This window comes from Phacochoerus africanus, chromosome 8, assembly GCF_016906955.1.
Source record: "Phacochoerus africanus isolate WHEZ1 chromosome 8, ROS_Pafr_v1, whole genome shotgun sequence".
Classification (NCBI taxonomy): domain Eukaryota; kingdom Metazoa; phylum Chordata; class Mammalia; order Artiodactyla; family Suidae; genus Phacochoerus; species Phacochoerus africanus.
The window spans coordinates 66,503,770-66,526,588 of record NC_062551.1 but is presented as its reverse complement, the minus strand read 5'-3'; the positions used below and the strand labels follow the sequence as shown (position 1 = coordinate 66,526,588).

Below are 22,819 nucleotides of genomic sequence, written 5' to 3'. Positions count from 1 at the left end.
CAGTTTCCTGTTCCTCAGGCTCCTTGGCTGCCTGAATTCCGTGGTGTCTTAAAAGCTGTCATTTTGTGTATTTTGTTAGTTAAAAAAACTTTGTTTCAGGTGGGAGGGTGAATCTGGTCAGCAGTCTTTGCCTGCTGTTCATGGCCTCTAGGCGATTGAATTCATCTACCCCAGGGCTAGGGGGGCAGTGGGTTTTGAAGGTTTTCCCAGCTGCTTTGGGCTTCGTGTGATTCACTAAGCATGTCCTTGTTTCCTGACTTTGAGTCTTGGCTCAGGCCCTCTGCCTAGAAGTCTCCTCTGTGCACTGCATTTGTTTTCTCTCAGGATACAGTCTTTAAAAAAAAAAAATTAAAAATTCCATATTCAAGAATAGCCAAGGCAGTTTCGAAGAGAGGCTTTCCCTTCCTTGACTTGCAGACTTACTGTACAATCATAGTATCTAGAGCGGGATGGCACTGGTATAGAGACGGACAGAGAGATAGCAGGACAAAATAAAAAGTGTGATGCATAACAGTTACAGACAGGAGCATCTTCCTCTCCTATTATTGTTGTAACAAACGGCTGTAAGCTCATTAGTTGCTTAAAACTGCATGAACTTACTGTCACATGGTTCTGGAGGTCAGACGTCCAAAGTTCTCCCAGGCTGGAATCAAGGTCTCTGGCTCTGGGTGGCGGAGGGTGGGGAGGGGCATCTGTTTCTTCGCCTTTTCCAGCTCCCAGAGGCCACCTGCATCTTTGGCCCCTTCCTCCACTTCAGAGGCAGCAGAATAGCATTTTCTAACCTCTCTTTGACTCTGCTCCTTCTGCCTCCCTTTCACTTGGAAGAAAAGGTTGTGACCATCCAGGACATCTTGTCTCAAGGTCAGCCGATTAGCAACCTTAATTCCATCCACTGGCTGATTAGTAACCTCAGTTCCATCCTAATTCCTTGGTTCCCTTGGCAGCTAAGGATTAAGGATGGCCCAGCCAAACGTAGAGCAGTTACATCACATCCTTACAGACAGTCTCAGGCCGCGCTGGGATGGCTGTCCGAGTGGAACTGCATAATCAGATCCTAGCTTCACAGCGTGTACAGACATGAATCTAGATGGATTACAAAACAAACCTTTAGAAATGTTAGAAACTTTGAGAACTGGAAGATTCGAAAGAAGAAAGATGATAGAAAGAGCTGTTCCGGATCAATAAGGAATAATAAACACCAAGACAGAAAAACGGGTTGAGGATACGACGAGGGAATTCACAGAGGAGGGAACAGAATAACCAGTCAGCATGTGGAGACGTGCTGTTTCAGCCGCAGTCGGAGACACGCAAAGGACAACGAGAAGGCATTTCATTCCCTCCTGTTGCGCACACCTGGCTGCCTGGCAGCATGTGGGTTGAGGAGGGTTTGGGAAGGAGGAGCCCTCCCCATGCAGGGGGGTGCGCGGTTGGCCTGGCCGCTTGGAAGAGCAGTTTGGTTAATGTTTCGTTAATTTCCTGCCACGGGGCGTGCTGTTTCCAGATGCCCGTGGCAAGGAGGAACTCGTTCCTACGACACGGGGGCTAAACACCGTTGTGGGTTTAGTGGCCGAAGGGTGGGAACAGCGGCCGGCGTCCCGGTCCGGGGGATGGGTGAATATGCAGACCGATTTGGCCAGTGGATGCCGCACAGCAGTTAGAATGCACGAGGCGGGCCTCTGCGTGTCCTTACGGATGAACCTTCAGGACAGCGTGCCGTGAAGACGGTCGGTTCTGAAAGTTCATGGACAGATGGCGGCACGTGAGGGGCTTTGAAAACGATCGCGGGTGGTTTGTGCGTTCAGACTCCCCAGCTGGATGATCCCAGACCAGGTGCTTCATGTGTCTGCCGCTCAGTTTCCTTGGCTGTAAAATGGATGGATTAAAGGCCTAAATATGAAAAACAACACTTGAGGAGTCTCAGAAAAAATTCGGAGAATATTTTTTTTTTTTCCTTTTTGGTCACCCCCACAGCATGTGGAAGTTCCTGGTCCAGGGATCCAACCCACACCACAGCAGTGACAGCACTGATCCTTAACCACTAGGCCACCAGGGAACTCCTGGAGAACATTTTTGTGTCCTTGGGGTTAGGAAGGCTTTCTTAGACAAGATAGACAAAGCATGAACAAAAAAGAGAAGATGGAGAAATGTGATTATGGTACCATATCAAGCTTTTCTATGAGAGAAGCCTCCCTCAAAGAAGCTAAAAGACAAAGCTCAGACTGAAAGATATTTGCAATACATAAACCATTAAAAATGAATTGAAAAAGGAGAAGATTGGACGGAAGAAAGATCATAGGAAGAGTTCCTCCAGAGCAATAAGAAGCAGAGAAACAGCTGAAAAAAATGGGCAGAGGCTCTCGGAGGTCGTAGGTCAGATGATGCGTAAAGGTTTGTCAGGGTGCTCGGGACCTCCTGGCGGGGCAAACGCTTCACCACTGTGGCCTGTTGTCCGTGTCATCGTCCCCCTGGCTGGCAGCATTGGCGGGCAGTGGCCACATGGTCACACCTCTTTCAACCACTGGCCCGATTTAGTACAGATCCAAATCTCCATGGAAACAAAGTGGCCACCAGGCCAGATGCAGACACAGTCTCTGCACAGAGAGGCTGTGGACCCCAAACCAGTGCCCGTGTTGCCAGCCAATAAAGAGACAATAAACAAACCAACCAGCAGGGACTTCAGGCAGCAGAAGGAATTCTGTCCCACTCTGTGGGGGTGTTTATAGTGGGAGTAGCTCTGTGTATGTGGGGCAAGGTGTATACAGGAACCCGCTGTAGTTTCTGCTCAGTGTTGCTGTGATTATGAAACTGCTCTGAAAAGAGTCTATTGCAGAGGGTAGGTAGATGCAAGCTATTCTGTTTAGAACGGATGAGCAATGAGGTCCTGCTGTGCAGCACAGGGAACCCGATCCAATCCCTAGAACATGATGGAAGAGAATATAAGAAAAAGAATGTGTATACATGTATGACTGGGTCACTTTGCGGTGCAGCAGAAATGGACAGAAACTGTAACTCCGCTATGATACAAACAGGATTTTAAAGAACTAGATAGAGACTAACGGGTGGGAACTTGACAGGTTTGCGTGTCTGGATTTGATTAACTTGTGTTCAGGCTTTATGTTTCTGTCTCCATATTTGGGGTTCATCTGTGGCAGAGGTCAGCAGACTTTAAGGCCAGATAGTAGATATTCTGGGCTCAAGGGCCAGAAGCGCTCTGTCACCGCTGCTCATCCCTGCAGGTGTAGGGTGAAAGCCTTGGAGGATGAATGACTGTGGCTCTGTTCCAATAAAACTTTATTTGTAAGCACAGCCTGTGGGCCGAACTTGACGTGGGCCGTACCTTGCAGATCCTCTCTCTTTTGTTGTGTCTCTCAGGTGTTGGTACCGTGAGCATGCTCTTCGTGGGAAATGGGCTCTCTAGGGCAGCAGAGCCGTGGGATATACTTAGGGGATAGGAAGAGATTTACGAAGGGGAATCAGATCATGTGGTTATGGAGGCTGAGAAGCCCCACTTCTGCCGTCTACAGGGGGGCTGGTGCCTAGCTTCAGTCTGAGTCCAAAAGCCTGGGAACCAGGGGAGCCATTAATGTAGACTTCGCCTGGGTCTGAAGGCCTGAGAACCGGGTTGAGGGGTACCCCCGACCCCCACCCCAGGGCAGGAGACTGAAGTCTGAGCAGGAGGAGGGCCAGTTCTTCCTTACAACACCTTTTCAGACTCAACCGTTGGTGCCCCCACCCGACCCCCATGTTGGGAAGGGCAAACCTCTGAGACTGAGTCACCTGTTCAAATGCAAACTTCATCTGGAAACACCCTCACGGACACACCTGGGATAATGTTTTACCAAATGTCTGGGTGACTTGTGCTCCTGTGAGGTTGGTGTTTAAATCTTTAGGCTATTTCTGTGCTTGCCACCTTTTTTTTTTTTCTTTTCTTTTTTAGCATCTGTGATCCATGCTGTAGGTTGCGGCTATGCCGGATCCTTAACCCACTGAGTGACACCGGGGATCGAACCTGCACCCTCATGGATACTAGTCAGGTTCTTAACTTGCTGAGCCACAATGCAAACTCCTGTGCTTCCCATCTTATTCTGTGGTTTAAAATAGTTTGGCCCAAAGGCAGAACCTGCTTCTCGAAGGTCCAATAAAATTTACCTATAAATCCATCAGGAACTTGATGCCTCTTGAAGGGATGTTTTGACAACCATTTAAATTCCTGTTTATATGGTGATCCATCTGTGCAGGTTTTTGTCTCATCTTGTGCTAACCTTGGGGAGACAGTCTCTAGAAAAACAGTCAATTTCATTTAGTTTACAAAGATGTTGGGATAAAATTGTATCTCATTCAAAAATTCTAATTTGGGTAGTTCTTGTTGTGGCTCAGCCGGTAAGGACCAGACATTGTCTCTCTGTGCGAATGTGGGTTAGCTCCCTGGCCTGGCTCAGTGGGTTAAGGATCCAGTGTTACTGCAAGCTGTCATGTGGGTTGCTGATGCAGCTGGAATCTGGTGTTGCCGTGCTGGTGGCATGGGCTGCATTTGCAGCTCCGACTCGACCCCCAGCCTGGGAACTTGGCTGCAGGTGCGGCCTCGCAAAGAAAAAAAGAAATTCTAATTTGTATTGTTAAATGACGAAAATTCAGCCAAGTAAAATGTAAGCTCTAGTGGGCTTTATTCACGAATCAGGCAGCAGCTGCCCATCTAGCAAGGGGGAAGGTGCTCGGAGGAGCCAGACAAAGGGAAGAGGCAGAGGGGGGCTGGGGGGCGGGGGGCAGGCAGTGAGGAAAGAGCGGTTACCTCACCTTCCTCCTGGGCACAGAAAGGGTATGCGTGGTGGTCACCTCATTGGTGCCAGCCAGGAAACTCCAAACGGGCCTGTTAGGACCCCATTCCTGGGCACGGTTGAAACTGCAGTTGGGTTGGGTACTAAGCTGTCTTTGGTGATGGTGGCTTAGTGCAGATGACACGTGACCCCATTTGGGGCCTGTTGTTTCTTTTTGATTATATTTCTTTTCTCATTCCCAGTATTTCTCTCCCTTTCTTTGTCAGGCTTACGAAAGTTTCGACATGTCATCTTTCTCCTCAAAGAATTAGCTCTTGGTTTTACTGATTGATTCTCTTGTTCTTTGTTTTTAAGTTTCTAATTATAGTTTTAATTTTAATAAACTTAATTAAAATTTAATTTTGTATGCTTTTATCGAGTCCAACTCTTATTTTTTTTAAGAGAAGTTTTTAAAAAGTTGAACGTTTAGCATTTTTTCCATTTATCGGTTTTAATAACGGTAACTTTCAGGGTTCTTCAGTTTTCTTTCAAGTACAGCTCGGACCCTGTTCCATACGTTTTGATCTGTCGTGTTCATTCTTCCTAAATTGTTGATTTCCACTTCTCTTTCCTTTGACCTGGAATGTAGAAGTATTTTAAAGTACTTCCATGGTAAAAAAAAAAACACACTAAGCTCTTCTTGTCCTTTCACGTGGGAACCTGCCCTGGTCTTTCTTTATTTTGTTTTATTTTACTTTGCTACGCCCAGGCATGCAGAAGTTCCTGGGCCAGAGATCAAACCTGCGCTACAGCAGTGACACCAGGTCCTTAGTCACTAGCCCACCAGGGAGCTCCCTGCCCTCGTCTCTAGGAACTGGTTCCGATGCCTCCTCCCTGGAAGGTCCTCCTTTCCAGCTTCTCCTGCCCTTTCTAGAGACTACTGTTTATTTTACGTTATTGTGTGTTTCCTGTTTCTTTCTCCCCCCTACTGCTGTTGGAGTGCATCAGTGTATCAGTCAGTTTTGCTATGGTTAACAGATAATCCCTAAGTCTCGCTGGTTTAAACAGAAGGGTTTTGGGAGTTCCCTGGTGGCTCAGCGGGTTAAGGATCCTGTGTTGGCACTGCTGTGGCTCTGCTTACAGCTGTGGCGTGTGTTCTGCATGCCCTGGAACTTCCACACGCCTCAAGCCTGCTGCCCCGCCGCCCCCCAAAACCCAACCAGAAACCAGAAGAGTTTATTTCCTCCTCTCGCTCCATGTCCTTGTGGTTTGGTGATGGCTCTGCTTTTTGTGGTCACAGGTGGCACTTGTCATCCTGAGTATTGCCAGCCCTGCCCCACAAAGAAAGGCCTGGAAGGGGTCTGGTCCCCCCTACTGCTCTGGCCCAAGGTGACCCCCCGCCACTCTTCCCAGCTCGAGGGCCAGCCGCCTGACCTCACCTAGTCGCAGGCCAGGCAGTGTCCCAACGAGGCCCCAGAAGGTGCAGAGGTGCAGCTCCTTGGTGGCCATGTGTTCAACCCCAGGGATGGTCCCAGGAGCATCTATGCTGACTCATCTTTCGGTTGCCCCAAGAGACCCGCCCTTTGGAAAGCACTGGGCACACGTGGGTGGAGACGCGGGTCACTCAGGACTCTTCCATGCGGGGGACAGAAGCTCACCTCAAAACAGCTGAGACAGGGAGGGGAGTGACTGGCTCACGTGACGGCAGAGCCCTGACCTGTGGCCTGGCTGCATCCGGGCACTTGAGTGAAGTGAAGCCTCCGTGTGTCTGTCTGTCTCTCAGTCCCCTGTCTGCTCACCCTCCAGCGCTCCGTGTCGGCTTCCCTCCAGGCAGGGTTTCCCTACACGGTGCCTCCGGGAGCTACTGGTTATCCTTGGGCCTTGGAATCCTGGCAGGAAGAGCTTCTTATATTCAGTCGTCCAGGAAGAATCCTGAGATGAGCCCCCTGCTCTGCCCGGTCCCTGGCCGGTGGCGCCCTGTGTGATGATGGGGACGGGGTGGGGCTGGGCCAGCCCCCTCTGACCCCAGGGAAACCATTGGTGCTGCTTTTGGAGAGAGGGTGGGTTCAGGTGGGTGAGAGTGTCTGATGGTCGCAGGTCCTTCCGCGAATTCCCTGCACGCGGCTACTTCCGCTGTGAGTTCACACCCCTGTTGTGACCAGCCTGTACTGGGTTTCCCCATCATCGAATGAGTCGAGATTGTAGTTCCTGCCAGTGAGACCGGGTCTGTCCTCCGGAAGCCCCCCTCTCGACCTCTAGATGGCCTCTGGGCACAGAGCGGTGCTTGGGCTGGGTGGGGGCCCCCTGGGGGGGCTTCCCCACGAGGCACCTGGCTTTGGGCTCCAGACGCTCCTGTTGCCTGCTGAGCCGAGCCCCTCTTGTTGCTCTTGTGTGTGGGGCTCGGCGAGCTGCAGTGTGATGTCTAAAACTCGGAGACGTTAGGTGCACACGCTCCAAGTTCTTTCCCGGGAGATCTGTGCTGTGTCCTTGGCAGACCGGAGTGGGTGCTTCGGTGGCTGGAGGAGCAGGAATTGAGCTGGCGCAGATGTGCCATGACAGCGTCGTCTGTTTCCCAACTCCCGTTTGGGGACCAGCAGATCTGCATGGATGGAACTGGATTCCATTTGGTTTATTTAATTTGGATTTATCGTGGCATTCATGTCCCATTACTGCGATCGCCGGTACCCCAAGGTTCCAAGCATTTGAAAACATTGCCTCCCAAGATGCAATCTAAGAGGCTGAAATATCTGCTGGTGTTTAACTTATGATGGAAACGTTTCCTGCTTCAATATTTTACCAGCTTGTATGGTGCCTCTGGAAATCTTAACGATGTGTGGCTGTCACTTTGAGTGAGGTGCTTTGGCTTTCTGCTCTGAATTATCCCTTTTATTTTCTTCTGCAAAATTACCAGGGAGCAAAGGTCCATTCATTACTGCCCGTGGGAGGAGCCGCTAGAGGGCACTCTGTCTCCAGTTTTTGGAACTTGGAGTTTCTGTGACCCGTATTTTGCTTTTGAGTGTTCAGGCGGTGTCATCATTTTGGTGTGTTTGTTTAACAGATACAGAAGCAGCCGAGTAGAAGGGTCATTGAAAACATGTCATCATGGTCTTTCCCAGAAAGCACTGCGTTAGATCCTTGACGTGGCTGTGACCTCTTGTGCTGCCCACACTGGCCCGAACGCCGTCTCCCTGAGTGGTGTCGTCCTGAAGTCACACGGCAGAGGGGAGAGTGAGAGCTCAGACAGGGGACAGAAGTTAGCGGCCAGGACTCTAAGGGCGCCTTCTGCAGGGGAGCGTCCGTCCGTCCGTGAACAGCTCGGAGCCGAGGCTCCCAGCAGGGAGGGTACGTTTGGGAGCCTGTCCTTGAAGGTGACCCCCGCCTGGGGCTCAGGGCACCGCACACACTCCCCGCTCCTCCCGGGCTGATTAACCGAGTTAGGGCACCTCCGGTTCTCAGCCATCGTTGCTCTGGATTCCTGCCGCCCAGAGACCCGCGCCCACTCCATCCTCCAGCTGCCTGTCCCTTTACTGCTTCCTCGATTTTGCTCGCTTCTCCCATCCCTGTGATCGAAGTCTTCGGGAGAATGACTTTTTAAGCCCAAATAATTAGGAATAAGGACCTTTCAAATGGGACTGCCTTGTGAAGTCTTACTGTCTGGAGTACCGTTACACACTGAGTAGTCCTTTATTTTCCAGGTCTGATGGGAAAGCTTTTCTTCGCAATCTTTATTTAAATCACAGCGATTGTGGAGCTCCCGTCGTGGCTCAGCTGTAACAAACCCAGCTAGGATCCAGGAGCGTGCGGGTTCATCCCTGGCCTTGATCTGGCATTGCTGTGCCTATGGTGTAGACCGGCAGCTGTAGCCAATTCGACCCCTAGCCTGAGAACTTCCATGTGCAGTGGGAACAGCCCTAAAAAGCCCCCCCCCCAAAAAAAAGGGAAATCACAGTGATTGTATCTTTGGCTGTGATGACCCTCCTTCCGCCTGCCTTTGGGGGCTGCTGTCTGGCCCCAACCCGTGACATCCCCAGACCCCCTCCCTGCCTGCCCCTCCCAGCCTTGGTGGCCAAGCAACAGCTGCCTATCCTTTCAGTTAAGCTCCTGCAGCAGCATTTTCCTGCCGAATCCCCCTCATCAGGCCCTGCCTGCAGATTCTCCCTTCCTCGGTGCCCCCCTCCGCCACCGTGAATGCACAGCCACGCTGAAGCAAGAGCCTTCTCTTCTCGGGAAGGCAGTGCGCACTGAGGGGCAAAGCCTTCCGTGCTGCCTCCGCAGGGCTGGCTCGGGCTGGTGGTCCGGCCTGGGGGATGCCTCCTTTGTGTACTCCGTTTGTATCTTTCCGTGACCTTGGCCCTCAACTCACCAGAAGTGCCGTCTGAGAAGCAGTGTCCATGTGAAAAGTTGCCCCCCTTGCCCTGGAGTGTGGAGCGGGTTTCAGGTCTATGGGGTCCCCCCTCCCAACCCATTTCCAGTCCCAGGCCGAATGCAGAGGGGCATGGGGTGCAGGTGTGCGACCCGGGGGGACGTGACAGCCCAGGTCTGGGGCAGACCGCTAGCCTCACCCTGCCTTTCAGTCCAGTGGAGGTCATTTGGGCTTCTGGAAGCAGGCCTGGAGGGAGAACTGGGCACTTGAGCTTCTGCTGACAGTGCCTTTCAGCGAGTGGAAGTTCTTTGGGGGGTCATGGAGAGTCGGGGGGACTCAGGGGGGTCACGGAGAGACAGAGGGGGTCATAGAGTTGGAGGGAGTCAGGGGGTTCACAGAGAGACAGAGGGGGGCACGGAGAGTCGGGGAGTCACAGAGAGTCCAGGGGAGTCCCTCCCAAGTGGCTCATTACAGAAAGCACAGGCTCCTGGGGCTGGAGGGTGCTGAGTTCTCAGGAACCATGTTAACTTGGCTGGTGAGAAAGGAGCCTCTACTTAGCTCAGGTGGGGCCTTCTGGTGGGGACCCGGGCAGGGGTGGGGGGTTCCCTCCAGCCTCCATTCCTCACCAGCCAAACCCCTCAGGCTAGAGTGAGTCTGCAGCGCCCCAACCCCCCCGCCAGGTGGATTCCATGGTGGCAGAGTCACAGCAGGGCCGGGTTGGGGGGCGCTCCCAAAGCTGGTTCCCCCTGGTGGGCGAGGCTTCAGTGCCGTCCAGAGCTCGATGGGGGCTGAGTGTCCTCTACTCAGAGTCCACAGTGTCTAACGTCACAGCCCGTGGGCACCGGGCGTCAGCAGGTGCAGGTGCCGCCTGGGCTTCCCCGGGCCAGGTGCCCTGCGGGCCTGGGGCTTCAGGGCCGTGTGAGCTGCTCGCTGGCTCTGCCTGTTCTGGGGCTCACACATGTCTGTTTGGGGAGTGAGACCACAGAGTGAGGGCAGTCAGGGCCACATGGCAGTGACAGGACGGCCTTGTTACCTGGGGGAGGGCCCTGATTCCTCAGGGGCCGGGATGTCCTCAAGTCCAGCCGGGTGGGGTGGTGTCCTTGTACAGAGACCAGAGTCCTGACCATGCAGGGACTGTGATGAGCAGGGCAGGTGTGTCCTCAGGGGAGCCAAGTGGGTCACCTCTGGTGGGTGCCTGGTCGCACCTGGGCCATCAGGTGGGCAGGGGCCCCGTCAGGATGCGCCCAGGTCGGGAGGGCAGCCTCGCTCTTGCCTAGAGGTGGAGTGGCTGGCAGGTGAGGGCAGAAGCGCAGGATGGTTGTGAGGCCATGGTGGCCCCAGATGCCCCGGCACAGTGCGGAGAGTCCGGAGCCGGGCAGTGTCGGGGCTCGTGAGGGGTGCAGGGCCTGGGATGGGGCTGAAGCAGCACAGACAAATACAAGCCTGCCCCCCTCCTGTGGGGACTGTGCTGGCAGGTGGACACAGCGCTGTGGGGACAGCTGCTCCTTCCACAGGCGGGCACCTGGGGCACTGCAGGAAAAAGCCTGGCATCCCCCAGGGCACGAGTGCCTTGGGCCCCTCACTCTGGGGGCCCCTCACTCTTGGGCCCCTCACTCTGGGGGCCCTGGGCTCCTCCTGGTACTGACACAGCTCTAGAGTGAGAGGGGCTCAGAGGACGGACACTGAGTGATGCGAGGGCCGGAGTGCGGGGCCCGCCCGCTGCCGCATCTGCCGCACACGTCTGTGTAGCAGTTTCTTATTTCACAAAACAGCAAGTGGGCCTCAGCCTGGGCAACAGCTGCCCGGCCGACCTCAGGGCCTGGCCCCTGAAGGCAGGTGAGCACGTGGGAGCCTACAGTGTCTGGAAACCTCTCCCCTCCTTGCGCATGCGGATGCCGCATGCGCAGGGAGGAGGGGAGAAAGCTCGCTCCATCCTGCAGGTGGAGACTCGAGGGACCACCCTGGTCTGATCGAGCCGGCCCAGGAATCCCCTACAACCTCTGAGCACTAGGTCCGTATGGTGGCGGCTGCTCAGCTCCAGCAGCAGCACCAGTTACTGCCCAGAGGAGATACCCTGGGCTCGGGTGCCCTTCCTTCGCCCTGGCTGATGGCCCCCTGCCTGCCCCCATGTGCTTCCTCCTAGGCCCGCCAGCACTGCCGCCCCAGGGGCTCACCACTCCCCAGGACTCACCTGTGGGACCCGGGGTAAGTCCAAAGTCCATTATTTAAAGGCTCTTGGTGGGCGTTCTTGTTGTGGCTCAGCGGTTAACGAACCCGACTAGCGTCTATGAGGATGCAGGTTTGATCTCTGGCCTCACTCAGTGGGTTGGGGATCTGACATTGCGGTGAGCTGTGGTGTAGGTCACAGACGCAGCTCAGATCTTATGTTGCTTTGGCTGTGGTGTAGGCAGCAGCTATAGCTCCGATTCGACCTCTAGCCTGGGAACCTCCATATGCTAGGGGTGCGGCCCTAAAAAACAAAAAGACCCCCCAAAAAAATGAAAAAAAAAAGATTCCGGGTGCACAGAGGTCTTCCAGGCATCTTTAAAAGCAGTTTATGTCCGCAGCTCTCTTGTGGCTCAGTGGGTTAAGAATCTGGCATTGTCACTGAAGCAGCTCAGGTCATTGCTGTGGCATGGGTTCAACCCCTGGCCTGGAAACTACCACAGGCACGGCCAAAAAAAGAAAAAGAAGACACAAAGAAAAGCACTTGAGGTCCTGTTACTTTTGTGGGGCTGGGAAGCATCCTGGGAGCCAGAGGGCAGATGGGCCAGTGCTGGCTGTCCGGGCGGTGACTTCCGAGGGTTAAGACCCTCCAGTTTGTCATCGAGGGCCCGTTTCCACACTCAGAGGCTGTGTTCTCCCTGGCAGCTGTGTCTAATGGCCAAGAATCTTCCAGGCCTCAACGGCCTTTCTTTTGCCCTGAGACGCTGAGGTGTGGTCCTCGCCCCTCCCCCTCCGACCCTCTCTGCTAGGTCACCAGGCCGGTGTGCGAGCAGCTGGTGGCGGGGGGACAGGGCTGCAGCCAGCAGAGGCCCGGCCTGTTGACCAGCCTGTCAGAGAGCAGATGTCTCCTCGGGCGGCGGGGATGTGCAGCCACCGCTCTGGGATCTGAGTGGCTGTGGGTCCACCTGTGGCTCTGGCCTGGCTCTGGCTGCGTGGTTTTGAATGAGGTCACACTTGGCTGGTCCTCCTCAGGACCCACCTTGTCTGCCAACATCACCCTGGAGATGGACTTTCTAGAAAGGCTGATTATCTCAGTGTCACAGGCTCCCCAGGAAGTGGCTTTCGTGTGTCCCATGCAGCTTGGAAACTGGACGAGACATGAACCTTGTATCTGTCTGAAGACACCTGCTTGGGGACAGCCTCCTGGGACACCCCACTGGCCTGTCCCAGCCTTTTCCAGAGCTTTCTCTGTTGCCCAGGTGTTGAGGGACCACAGAGCAGCACCTGTCGCCACCCTCCCCCCCACCCCGGGGCAGCTCATGCTCTGAGGGAAGTTGAGCAGACCTCAGGATCTTCTCTGCCCCTGGGATGCCGCCTGGACCCCCCGGGGCCACACGTGCCCCTCCCCCACTTCCTCAACACTCCTTGTGTATCGGGATCTCTGTACCAGTACCTCCCTCGGGCCACTGTCACTACTGATGGCGAAGACCCATTTGTAACGTGTCCCTTATGAATAGAGACCAGGGAGTTCCCATTGTGGCTCAGCGGAAATGAACCCTACTAGTATCCATGAGGATGCCAGTTGGATCCCTGGCCTCGCTCAGTGGGTCAAGGATCTAGCATTGCTGTGGCTGTGGCGTAGGTCGGCAGCTGCAGCTCTGATTCGACCCCTTGCCTGGGAACTTCCACATGGTGTGGCTGCAGCCCTAAAAAGCAAAAAAAAAAAAAAAAAAAAAAAAAAAGACCAGGATTTGAGAGGGGTCCCCAGTAGAGCGTGTGCCCTCCGTTGCGCCACACCAGCCTCTATTCGTGACACTTACCAAAGTCTCTCCAGGTATCACAGCCTTTCTGGGATGCAGGTGCTGTTAGCATCCCCATTTCACAGGTGAGGACACTGAGGCATTAGAAGGCCAAGGGACCTGCCCCTGTCACTCGGCTGCGAAGTGGTGGCTTGGGGCCCCACATCAGCTGCCATTGTGGTCACCGCCTCAGCTGGCAGGTTCAAGGTGTAGGAGCCCCGGGGTTCACTCGGATGGGGTCTTGGAGAAGTCAGGGCTGGGATGGAGGTTCCAGGACCACGGCTTCCCAGGCCGTTTCCTCTTCTCCGCTTGCTTTTCCTTGTTAATAATATTTTTATTCAAATATTATGATCTGGGGGAGATCCCAGAACTGACCCCTCGGGAGTTAAAACGGAAGAATTAGGACACAGCTTTGGGTCCAGAGCAGCACTGACCGGGAGCTCGCAGATCCGACGGTCTTCTGTGGCTGTGGCACATCCTCCTCCTTCCGGAGGGTCTGTGCCAGCGTTGGGGGGGCTTTGGATGTTATTGGCCTGCATTTTGTCACCTTACCTGAGATTTCTTTCCTCCAGTTGTCACTTTCCCAGCTGGCGGCCTCCCCACGGTCCCCGGCCCAGCGTGGCTCGGCTGAACCCCGCTCCCAGCACCGCAGGAGCCCCGCGCTCTCCCAGGCCCCAGGGGTGAGTACCGCCCCTGCCCCCACGGCTCCCAACGCCAGACTTCAGCTGAAGTCCTTGACTTTGCAAGCTGCCCTGGTCTTTGGCGAGATGGATAAGACCTTCAAGGTTCTCTGGGATGCGGCCGTGGGGACGGGGCTGGACGTTGGCTGCCTTCTTCCTGCTTCACCTACTTGCCACCATCCTGTCTTGGTGCCCAGTGGGCGTTTGGTCTGGGAGCTCTTCCTGCCCGGTGCTTGACCGAGGCTTTTGCTCTGCTCGAAAAGACACGGTTAAAGGCCCCCTGGCCTCTGACCACAGGAGGAAAAGGGAATTTTCCCCGAGGACGTGAGTAGCGGTCAAGCCAAGCTGCCAGCTCCCGCCTAGGATGCTCGCCTTGCTGTCAGAGCATCTTGAAGCTAATGGGCTAAAAGAAGTCTCTTTCCTCCTGACCTTGGGGTTCACCTCAAGCTTGCTGGCTCACCTTCAGTCTTGCCCTGAAAGCCTGTCGAGGAAGAAGGGCTCCATATAATTACTTATTTGAAAACCCTCGCGGTGCTGTGAGATGCCTTATTCTAAAATAAAGTCGGGGCGCGGGTAGTTAGCTTGCGTCTCTTCTCACTGGTGCTGGGGCCGTGTTCCTTGTCCCCTGTCACATGGGCCCCCGGGAAGCTTGAGAGGCGAGCATCCTGGGCCCATCAAGCCCTTCACTTAGATGGTCGTCTTCCACTTGGGAGGGACGTGGGAGGCGGGGGCAGGGGAACGCCTAGAGCACGCGGGTGACGTGGCGACAGGGGAGCATCTGCACATGCGCAGCGGCCCTGTTCTCTGGTCTGTTGTGTGCTGTTGGAGGCGGTTTCATCTTCTGTCCTGCAGACGTGGTTTTGATATTAACTTGCCTTCTCGGGCATCAAATGTCCCGTGTGCTACTGACCTGTTCACAAAATCGATGACTCCTTCCTCATTGTTTTTCAGCTCACATAAAATACAGGCTGCCCAGGTAAATTTGAATTTCCAATCAACAATAACTTTCAAGGATAAGTATGTCTCGGATAGTGAGTGGGATATACTTATACTAAAATTATTCAGCGCTCACTTGGAATTGCAAGGCAGCTGAGCCCCCTGTGTTTCTTTTGCCTCGTGACTGAGGCAGTTCATGGATGAGCCCCATGGCCCAGTGTCCTTGGTGACAGGTTGGGATCCTGGCTGGCCTCACTGGGGGGCCTTATTTTGTTGGGCAGGAGTTCCCCTTGGAGGGCAGGATCTCTCACCTGGAAGCCGACCTGAGCCACACGGCCTCGGGCCTGGGAACGTCCACTGCTGAGCCGTTGCAGGAGCTGCCTTTCACGCCGGTACATGCCCCGATCGTCGTGGGAACCCAGACCAGGAGGTGAGGCCTGGGTCTGGGAGGCACCTGGCCGAGTGCTGTGGGATCCAGACGGCAGGCTTCCTGGAGATGGGGTCCTGCCTCTGGGCTGACCCTCCCCGAAGGCTGGCTCAGGAGGCTTTCTGATCCAGCTCTGGAGGGAAGCTCTCAAGAGCCGCCCTGGCGCTGCTGCAGTCTGCTGGCTTCCCTGAGATTCTGGACGCCAACAAGCAACCAGCTGAGGCCGTGAACCCTGCAGATCCCGTGAAGTTCAGCCCTCAGAAGGAAGAATCAGACTGTCTGCAAAGCAATGAGATAGTGCTACAGTTTCTTGCCTTTAGCAGGTAACCTCTTATATATTTTGTCTGTTACTCTTCACCTGGCTTTTGCATTTCTTTCATTGAGAAGCACGTCTGTGTGGTTCTAACCTAGCAGGATTCTATAATCAGGTCTTTAAGATGAAGACCTTGGATTAAGAAGTGCCCTGTCTTTAGTTCAGTTTGGCTAGGACCCACCCAGTGTCGTCCAACCTGCCTGGACCGATCTTCTGTGGTCCTTAATTAAACATGGACAGGGAGTTCCCAGGTGGCTCATGCAGGTTAAGGACCTGGTGTTCTCACTGCCGTGGCATGGGTCATAGCTCTGATGTGGGTTTGATCCCTGGCCTGAGAACTTCCACATGCCAGAGGCACAGCTAAAACAACAATAGCAATGAAACAGTAACAACAAAAAAACATGTGGACTTGGAGTTCTCACTGTGGTATAGTGGGTTAAGGAGCCAGCGTTGTTTTTGTGGCAACGTGGGTTCGACCCCTGGCCTGGCATGGTGGGTTAAGGAGCTGGCGTTGCCATAGCTATGGCTTGGAATCGACCCCTGGCCTGGGAGTGGCCATACAAAAACAAAACAAAACAAAACAAAACAACCTCCCATGGACAGTGTGTTGGCCGGTCCTTGGGTATTGGTGGCACTCTGAGACCAGGGTGCTCCGGCCACGTCCGAAGTTGGGGGGGGATGCCCGGCAGGCTTCCTGAGGTCACAGTAGGGCTGAAGGAGGTGACCTCCCACCCGCTCTCTCCCCATGAGGGTAACGAAAGCCCAGGTTCTCCGCCTGGACACGGCGTTAACTCAGAGCTGTCATTGGATCCAGGGCATCCCAGGAAGGCCAGGCGGCCCCATGGCCGAAGACCGTGTACTTCACATTCCAGTTCTACCGCTTCCCCCCTGAGACCACGCCGCGCCTGCAGCTGGTGGAGCTGGAGGGGATGGGGGAGACCAGCTCGGCCCCCCTGTCCCACATCCTCGTCCCGATCCCCAAGGACGGTGCCTTCGAGGCGGGTGAGTGCCACGTACCTGGCAAGCGTGAGACCCACTGCCACGCTGTCTGTGGGTTTTATGATTTAAAAGATGTCGGACAATGAACGCTGTCAAACACACACGGAATGGGAGAGGCTAGGGTGATGAATTGGTGCTCGTGCCCCTCAGCTCTGGGTACCGTGACTTCGACACCCAGATCCCTCCCCACACCTGGGTTATTTGAAGCAAATCCCAGACATTATATACTTTTCTTTATAGGTATTTCTTTATGCATATCTAAGGAAGTAGGAGTTCCCATTTTGGCTCAGCGGATTAAGAACCTGACACTGTGTCTGTGAGGATGTGGGTTCGATCCCTGGCCTTGCTTGCTGGGTTAAGGATCTGGTGTTGCCACACGCTGTGACATAGGTCACAGATTCGTCTTGGATCTGGCATGGCTGTGGTGGAGGCCCGTATGGCTTCCATATGGCGCAGGTGCAGCCATAAAAAAGAAAAAGAAAAAAAAAAAAAAGAAAGAAAGTAAACAGTCTTTTTTGGAAAACAAACTCAACGCTATTATCCTGCTCAAAAATGAAGAATACTTAATATCATCGAATATCTAGCCAAGGTTAATGTTTCCTCAATAACTTCATTTTTAATAGTTTGTTCAAATCAGGATCTCAGTAAGGTCACCCTCAGTCTCTGTAGTTGCCCAAACCTTCCTGCCTGTGTTTTTTTCACTCTTTCCCTGTAAAGTTAAACTTTAATTTGCTGTGTGGCAGTAGCTATTTGCACAGCACCTGCATTTGTCTAGGTCTTTAATAATCCAGGGGTGATTTAAGTTCACTGGCACGAGTGTGTAGCTTATATGCAAATACTCTGCCTTCTTCTCTAAGGCACTCGAGGGCCTCTGGATTTCGGTGTCCTTGGGGCTTGCTGGCGCCAGTTCCCTGTGGACACGGAAGGACGACCCTATAACTAACTGTCTCTGCGGGGCACCGTTTCCTTGAAGCTTTTTTTTTTTTTTCCTTCCCACCCTTTCACTCTTAGTCTATGTATGTCTTCAAAGGCTAAAGCGAGTCTCCTGAAAGCAGCTTATTGTTGGATATATATGTATATTTTAATCCATCAAGCCGTTCTCTATCTACTCATTGGAGAGTTTAATTCATTTGCAGTTAAAGTAATTATCGATAGGGATGGATTCATTATTGCCATCTTGTTCATTGTTTTCTGGCTGTTTTATAGGTCTGTTTTTGCTTATTTCTTATCCTGATGTCTTTTTTTAGGGCTGTATCCATGGCATATGGAGGTTCCCAGGCTAGGGGTCGAATCGGAGCTGTAGACACCAGCCTACATCACAGCCACAGCAACGGGGGAACCGAGCCATGTCTGCGACCTACACCACGGCTCACGGAAATGCCAGGTCCTTAACCCACTGAGTGAGGTCAGAGGTTGAACCTGTGTCCTCATGGATACTAGTCAGATTCGTTTCCAATGAGCCACGATGGGAACTCCTTTTTTATTTTAACTTCAGTGTTTATTGAAGTAGAGTTATTTTTATTTTTATTTTTTGTTTCTTGGTCTTTTTGCCTTTTCTAGGGCTGCTCCTGCGGCACATGGAGGGTCCCAGGGTAGGGGTTGAATCAGAGCTGTAGCCGCCGGCCTATGCCAGAGCCACAGCAACGCGGGATCCAAGCCTCATCGGTAATGCCGGATCCTTAACCCACTGAGCAAGGTCAGGGATTGAACCAGCCACCTCATGATTCCTAGTCGGATTTGTTAACCACTGGGCCATGATGGGAACTCCACTGAAGTAGAGTTAAGTTTTGAAAAATTTAATTTTAGCATAGATGCTTTACAATGCTGTATTAATCTCTGCAGTACAGCAAAGCAGTTCAGCCGTACATAGACACATAGCTGTTCCACACAGGTGGTCACAGAACATCGAGTAGAGGTCGCTGTGCGCCACAGTTGTTGTTTTTTTCACTGTATTTGTTGACATAGCCACATTGCTGGTCCCCTAGAGTGTCTCACGTTCTGGGCTCTGGTTTTGCAGCCCAGTGGTGGCGTTTGTGATGTTCCTCTATCCCGTTTTTCCTGTGCACTGACACTTAGAGCTAGCTGCATGCTTTCTGTTTAGGGCAAGGATTCTCTATAGCTGTCAGTGCGTCCCCATCCCTGCAGTAGTGGGACATCCGATGGCTTCTTATGCTCCAACAGGGGCCGTCGGGACTGCTGCTCATGGACTGATCACTTCATCCAAGGTTGCCCAGTGGGGACATTTGCTTCTAGAATATGTCTTTGTCAGCTGGAATGGTTCCTTAGAGAGAAACTTCTATCAAGTATTTGGTGACCTTGAGGTGCAGCTTATAATGGAAGACAGAGTAATGCTTCCGTCTTCCCTTTATTTTTTAAAAATTTTGTTATTATTTTTGGCTATTCCCATGGCGTGCAAAAGTTCCTGCGCCAGGAATCCAACCAGCCTTACAACAGTGACCCAGGGACAATGCTGGATCCTCAACTGCCAGGCCACCAGGGAACTCCCGCAAAGAACTGATTTTGTGTGGCCTGTGAGGAAGGGATCAAGGTTGGTGACCTTCATAAAGAATCCAGAGAGTTAACAGGGCATAAAAAAGATTTGAAAAGCATGGGCCCCACACCCACCCAGCTTAAAAAACAAGCCAATTTCCAGCCTTGAATAGTTATCTTTAGCAAAATGATGTTCCCACGGACCGGAATTTGGTTTTGCTGGAGACGGCAGCAGAGACTCGGGGGGTCAAGGGCGGAGAGGAAAGGCCTTGGTCTTGGCTCCGCCATGCAGTTGCCCTTTCTTGGTGGCACTGGGGATGTCGTCTTCTGGCAGAGGGTGGGCAGCCCCGACCACTGCTTCCTGGTTCTCGTGGGGGCACTGCTTCCCCCTCGTCCCCCCAGGTTTGTGAGCTGGTGCCCAGAGTCCATGATGTGACTCCCATGTCCCCTGTGGACACCCCTCGGTGGGCTTCTGCCAAGGAGCTGCCACATCGGCTCCAGTGGAACCCGAGGCCTGTGGGCCTGGCGGCTGCCTCCACCACACCATTCGTTGTTCCACGTTGTGAGTGGGATTTCTTTTCTCTTTTTTTTTTCTTTTTTTTTTTGCTTTTTAGGGCTGTTCCCATGGCACATGGAGGTTTCCAGGCTAGGGATCCAATCAGAGCTGTAGCCACCGGCCTACACCGCAGCCACAGCAACATGGGATCTGGGCCGTGTCTGCAACCTACACCACAGCTCATGGCAACGCTGGATCCCCAACCCAGTGAGCGAGGCCAGGGATCAAACCCGCAACCTCATGGTTCCTCATTGGATTTGTTTCCACTGCGCCATGACCGGAACTCCTGTTTTCACTTTTATGTTTGCGTTCTTGTGTTTTGATTTAAAGTGTTGGCATGTTGACCTGGCTCAGAACATACACGTGCCCTGGAATGTGCCCTCGAGGCTCCCTGAAGCCCTCTCCTGCTCAGCCTTCCGGGCAACAGTTTCTAGTTTCCCGATTCCCTTTCTATTGTTTTTGTTTGTTTTGTTTTTAAAAATAAGCAAATATTTATACATATTTTTCTTTCTTACCTTCTTTCTTTCTTTTTTTAATGGCTGCACCCATGGCATATGGAAGTTTCTGGGCCGGGGATTGAACCCACTGCACTGGGCTGGGGACCAAATCTGAGCCTCCACAGCAACCTGAGCCGCTGCAGTTGGATTCTTAACCCACTGCACCACAGTGGGAACTCCTATGTATATTTATATATGTATATTTCTTCTTATTCAACAGGTAGGGTACCAGGTACACATTTTTACTGTTTTTTTTCTTTTGCCTTTTAGGGCTGCACCTGATGCATATGGAGGTTCCCAGGCTAAGGGTCCAATCGGAGTTACAGCTGCTGGCCTTACGCCACAGCCACAGCAACTCGGGATCCAGTGGAATTTCTTTTTCTTTCTTTTTTTTTTTTTTTTTGCTTTTTAGGGCTGCTCCCACGGCACATGGAGGTTTCCAGGCTAGGGGTCCAATCAGAGCTGTAGCCACTGGCCTACACCGCAGCCACAGCAGTGCGGGATCTGAGCGTCTGTAACTTACACCGCAATACCAGATCCTAAACCTACTGAGTGAGGCCAGGGGTTGAACCCGAATCCTCGTGGATCCTAGTCGGGTTTCTTACCCTGAGCCACGATGGGAACTGCTTTTTTCAGTTAACTTTCCATCCTGAGCTCCCCCCTGTGTGGAAACTGCGTGATTTTTGCAGCTTCATCAGACTGTGCTGAATTCGTGTCCTGCAGTTGATTCAACCATCATCCTACAGATGGACGTTCGGGTCTTTCCAGGGTTCTGCTCTTTCAGACGATGCAGGCGTTTTCTGGGTGTGGAGGAGTGTCCCGGGCAGATTGCTGGCAGGGGGTTTATGGGGCCCAAGGACCAAAGGCTTCAGCCAGGGGACAACATTGTCACCTCCCTTCTGTGCCTGCAAACTTTCGGCCTCCCCCACAAAATGGGTTAAATTTCAGATGTTTACAATCTGACGGATGTGAGATGGCTCTTTTCTCTTTACTAGGACTGAAGTTGAGCATCTTTCGTCTTTATCTGCAAACTTCTATTCATACCTTTTCCATGTTTCTATCAGGTTTTTCATCTGTTCTGGGAACTCTATTAGGTTGATTAGCTGTTGCCTGTGATACAAATTGCTAATATGTTTCCTCCTTTGTCATTGGTCTTTTTGCTTTGCTTACGGTGACTTTTACTCCATAAAGGAGTGACTTCCCTGTAGTCGAATGTGCCGGTCTTGTTACTGCTTCTAGATTCTTAAGTCCTAGATGCAAAGGCGTTTCTCCTCTCCTCGCTCATGAGGAGGCTTATGTGTGTTTTCTTCTAGGACTTGTAGGTTTCATTTTTTACATTTAGATTTCTGATCTGTATGTAGTTTATCCTGCTGTGTGATGGCAGGTTGGGGTCAGTTTTATCTATTTCCAAATGTCAATCCAGTTGATCTAGGACTGTTTATTAAAAAGTCAATCTTTTCCCCCCAGTGCCTAGAGAGCCATTCTTATCATCGTATACTAAAGGGTTTTTTTTTTTTTTTTTTTTACTACTTGGATTTATTTCTAGATTTTCTTTTTTGTTCCATTAGACCAGAGGTTGTCAAACTGAATTCTGTTAAGGGTAAGGTTATAAATATTTTAGACTTTCTGTGTTCCCATATGATCTCTGTGTAATCATTTTCTTCTTCTTTTTTTTGCTTTTTGTTTTTCACAATCCTTAAAAAATGTAAAAGCCATTCTTAGCTGACAGCTGGGTTGGTGGGTGGGCTGTAGTCACCAGACTCTTCATTAGAACTGTCTGTCACTATACGAAGGTCATGCTGTTTGATCAGAGGTGTTAAATTTTATTTTATTTTACTTATTTATTTTAATTTTATTTTTTGGCTGTGCCAGTGGCATGTGGTAGTTCCCAGGCTGGGAATCGAACCAGTGCTATAGCAGTGACAATGTCAGGTCCTTAATCTGCTGAGCCACTGGGGAACTCCTGTTATGTTCTTTTTTGTGTGGTTGTCACAGACATTCTTGCTGGTTTAGTTTATCGTGTCTTTCCATCTGCTCATTTCTGCTTGCCTGTCTTCTGAAGACACATAAGTGAAGATACTTCAAATAGGTTTTGCTATTTTCTTGTTTTCTAATAAATTAAAATGGGCATTTGTTTTTATTATTACCTCCCTTCTGCTTTCTTTATGGTATTCTCTATTGTTATTTTCCTAATTTGTTTGAGTTGCTCAGTTCATTTATTGTATTTCTTTTGTTCTTATGGATATAAAGTATTGAAGGCTATGAATTTTCCTTTGTTTACTGCTTTATGTTTTGATGATTCTTTTTTTCGAAAAAATTTTTTTTCTGGCTACACTCTTGGCAGGTGGAAATTCCTGCGCTAGGGATCCAACTTGTGCCACAGCAGTGACCTGAGATGCTGCAGTTACAATGCCAGATCCTTAACCTGCTGCACCACAAGGGAAATCCCTGGCAATTCTGATAAGCAGTATTTTCATTATTATTATTCTAGAAAATCTGTATTGATTGTGTTTTCCCTTTGATATAGAATTATATGAGACTGGAGTTCCCTTGTGGCTCGGTGGGTTAAAGATCCAGTGTTGTCATGGCCGTGGCCTGGGTCAGTTCTGAGGTGTTGGTTCAGTCCCTGGCTCAGTGCTTCGAACTTGACCTTCCATGTTTCCTGGTCCTCATTCCAGTCCCTGCTGCACCTTGAGGAGCCAGCCTTGGGGCTCTCACCTCTAAGTGGGTGTTATGAGACTGACCAGATGCCACAGGCCACTCAGTTCTCAGAGCTGGCAGATGGGGCTGGGGCAGGGCAGCATGTGTCCTTGGCCTCCACTGGCCCTGTGACTTGGTC

At 52.0% G+C, this 22,819-nt stretch overlaps 1 protein-coding gene across 6 annotated transcripts in view; it reads left to right on the top strand.

Moving 5' to 3' along the window:
• NPHP4 (nephrocystin 4) overlaps positions 1–22,819 on the top strand; it is a 110,477-nt gene that overhangs the window by 64,434 nt on the left and 23,224 nt on the right. For all 6 annotated transcript variants that reach the window (XM_047791230.1, XM_047791233.1, XM_047791232.1 and 3 more), the window contains 5 exons: positions 11,261–11,322; positions 13,655–13,762; positions 14,980–15,128; positions 15,257–15,448; positions 16,253–16,440. In XM_047791230.1, coding sequence (XP_047647186.1) covers positions 11,261–11,322; positions 13,655–13,762; positions 14,980–15,128; positions 15,257–15,448; positions 16,253–16,440 — 699 coding nt within the window. The remainder of the gene's footprint in view (positions 1–11,260; positions 11,323–13,654; positions 13,763–14,979; positions 15,129–15,256; positions 15,449–16,252; positions 16,441–22,819) is intronic.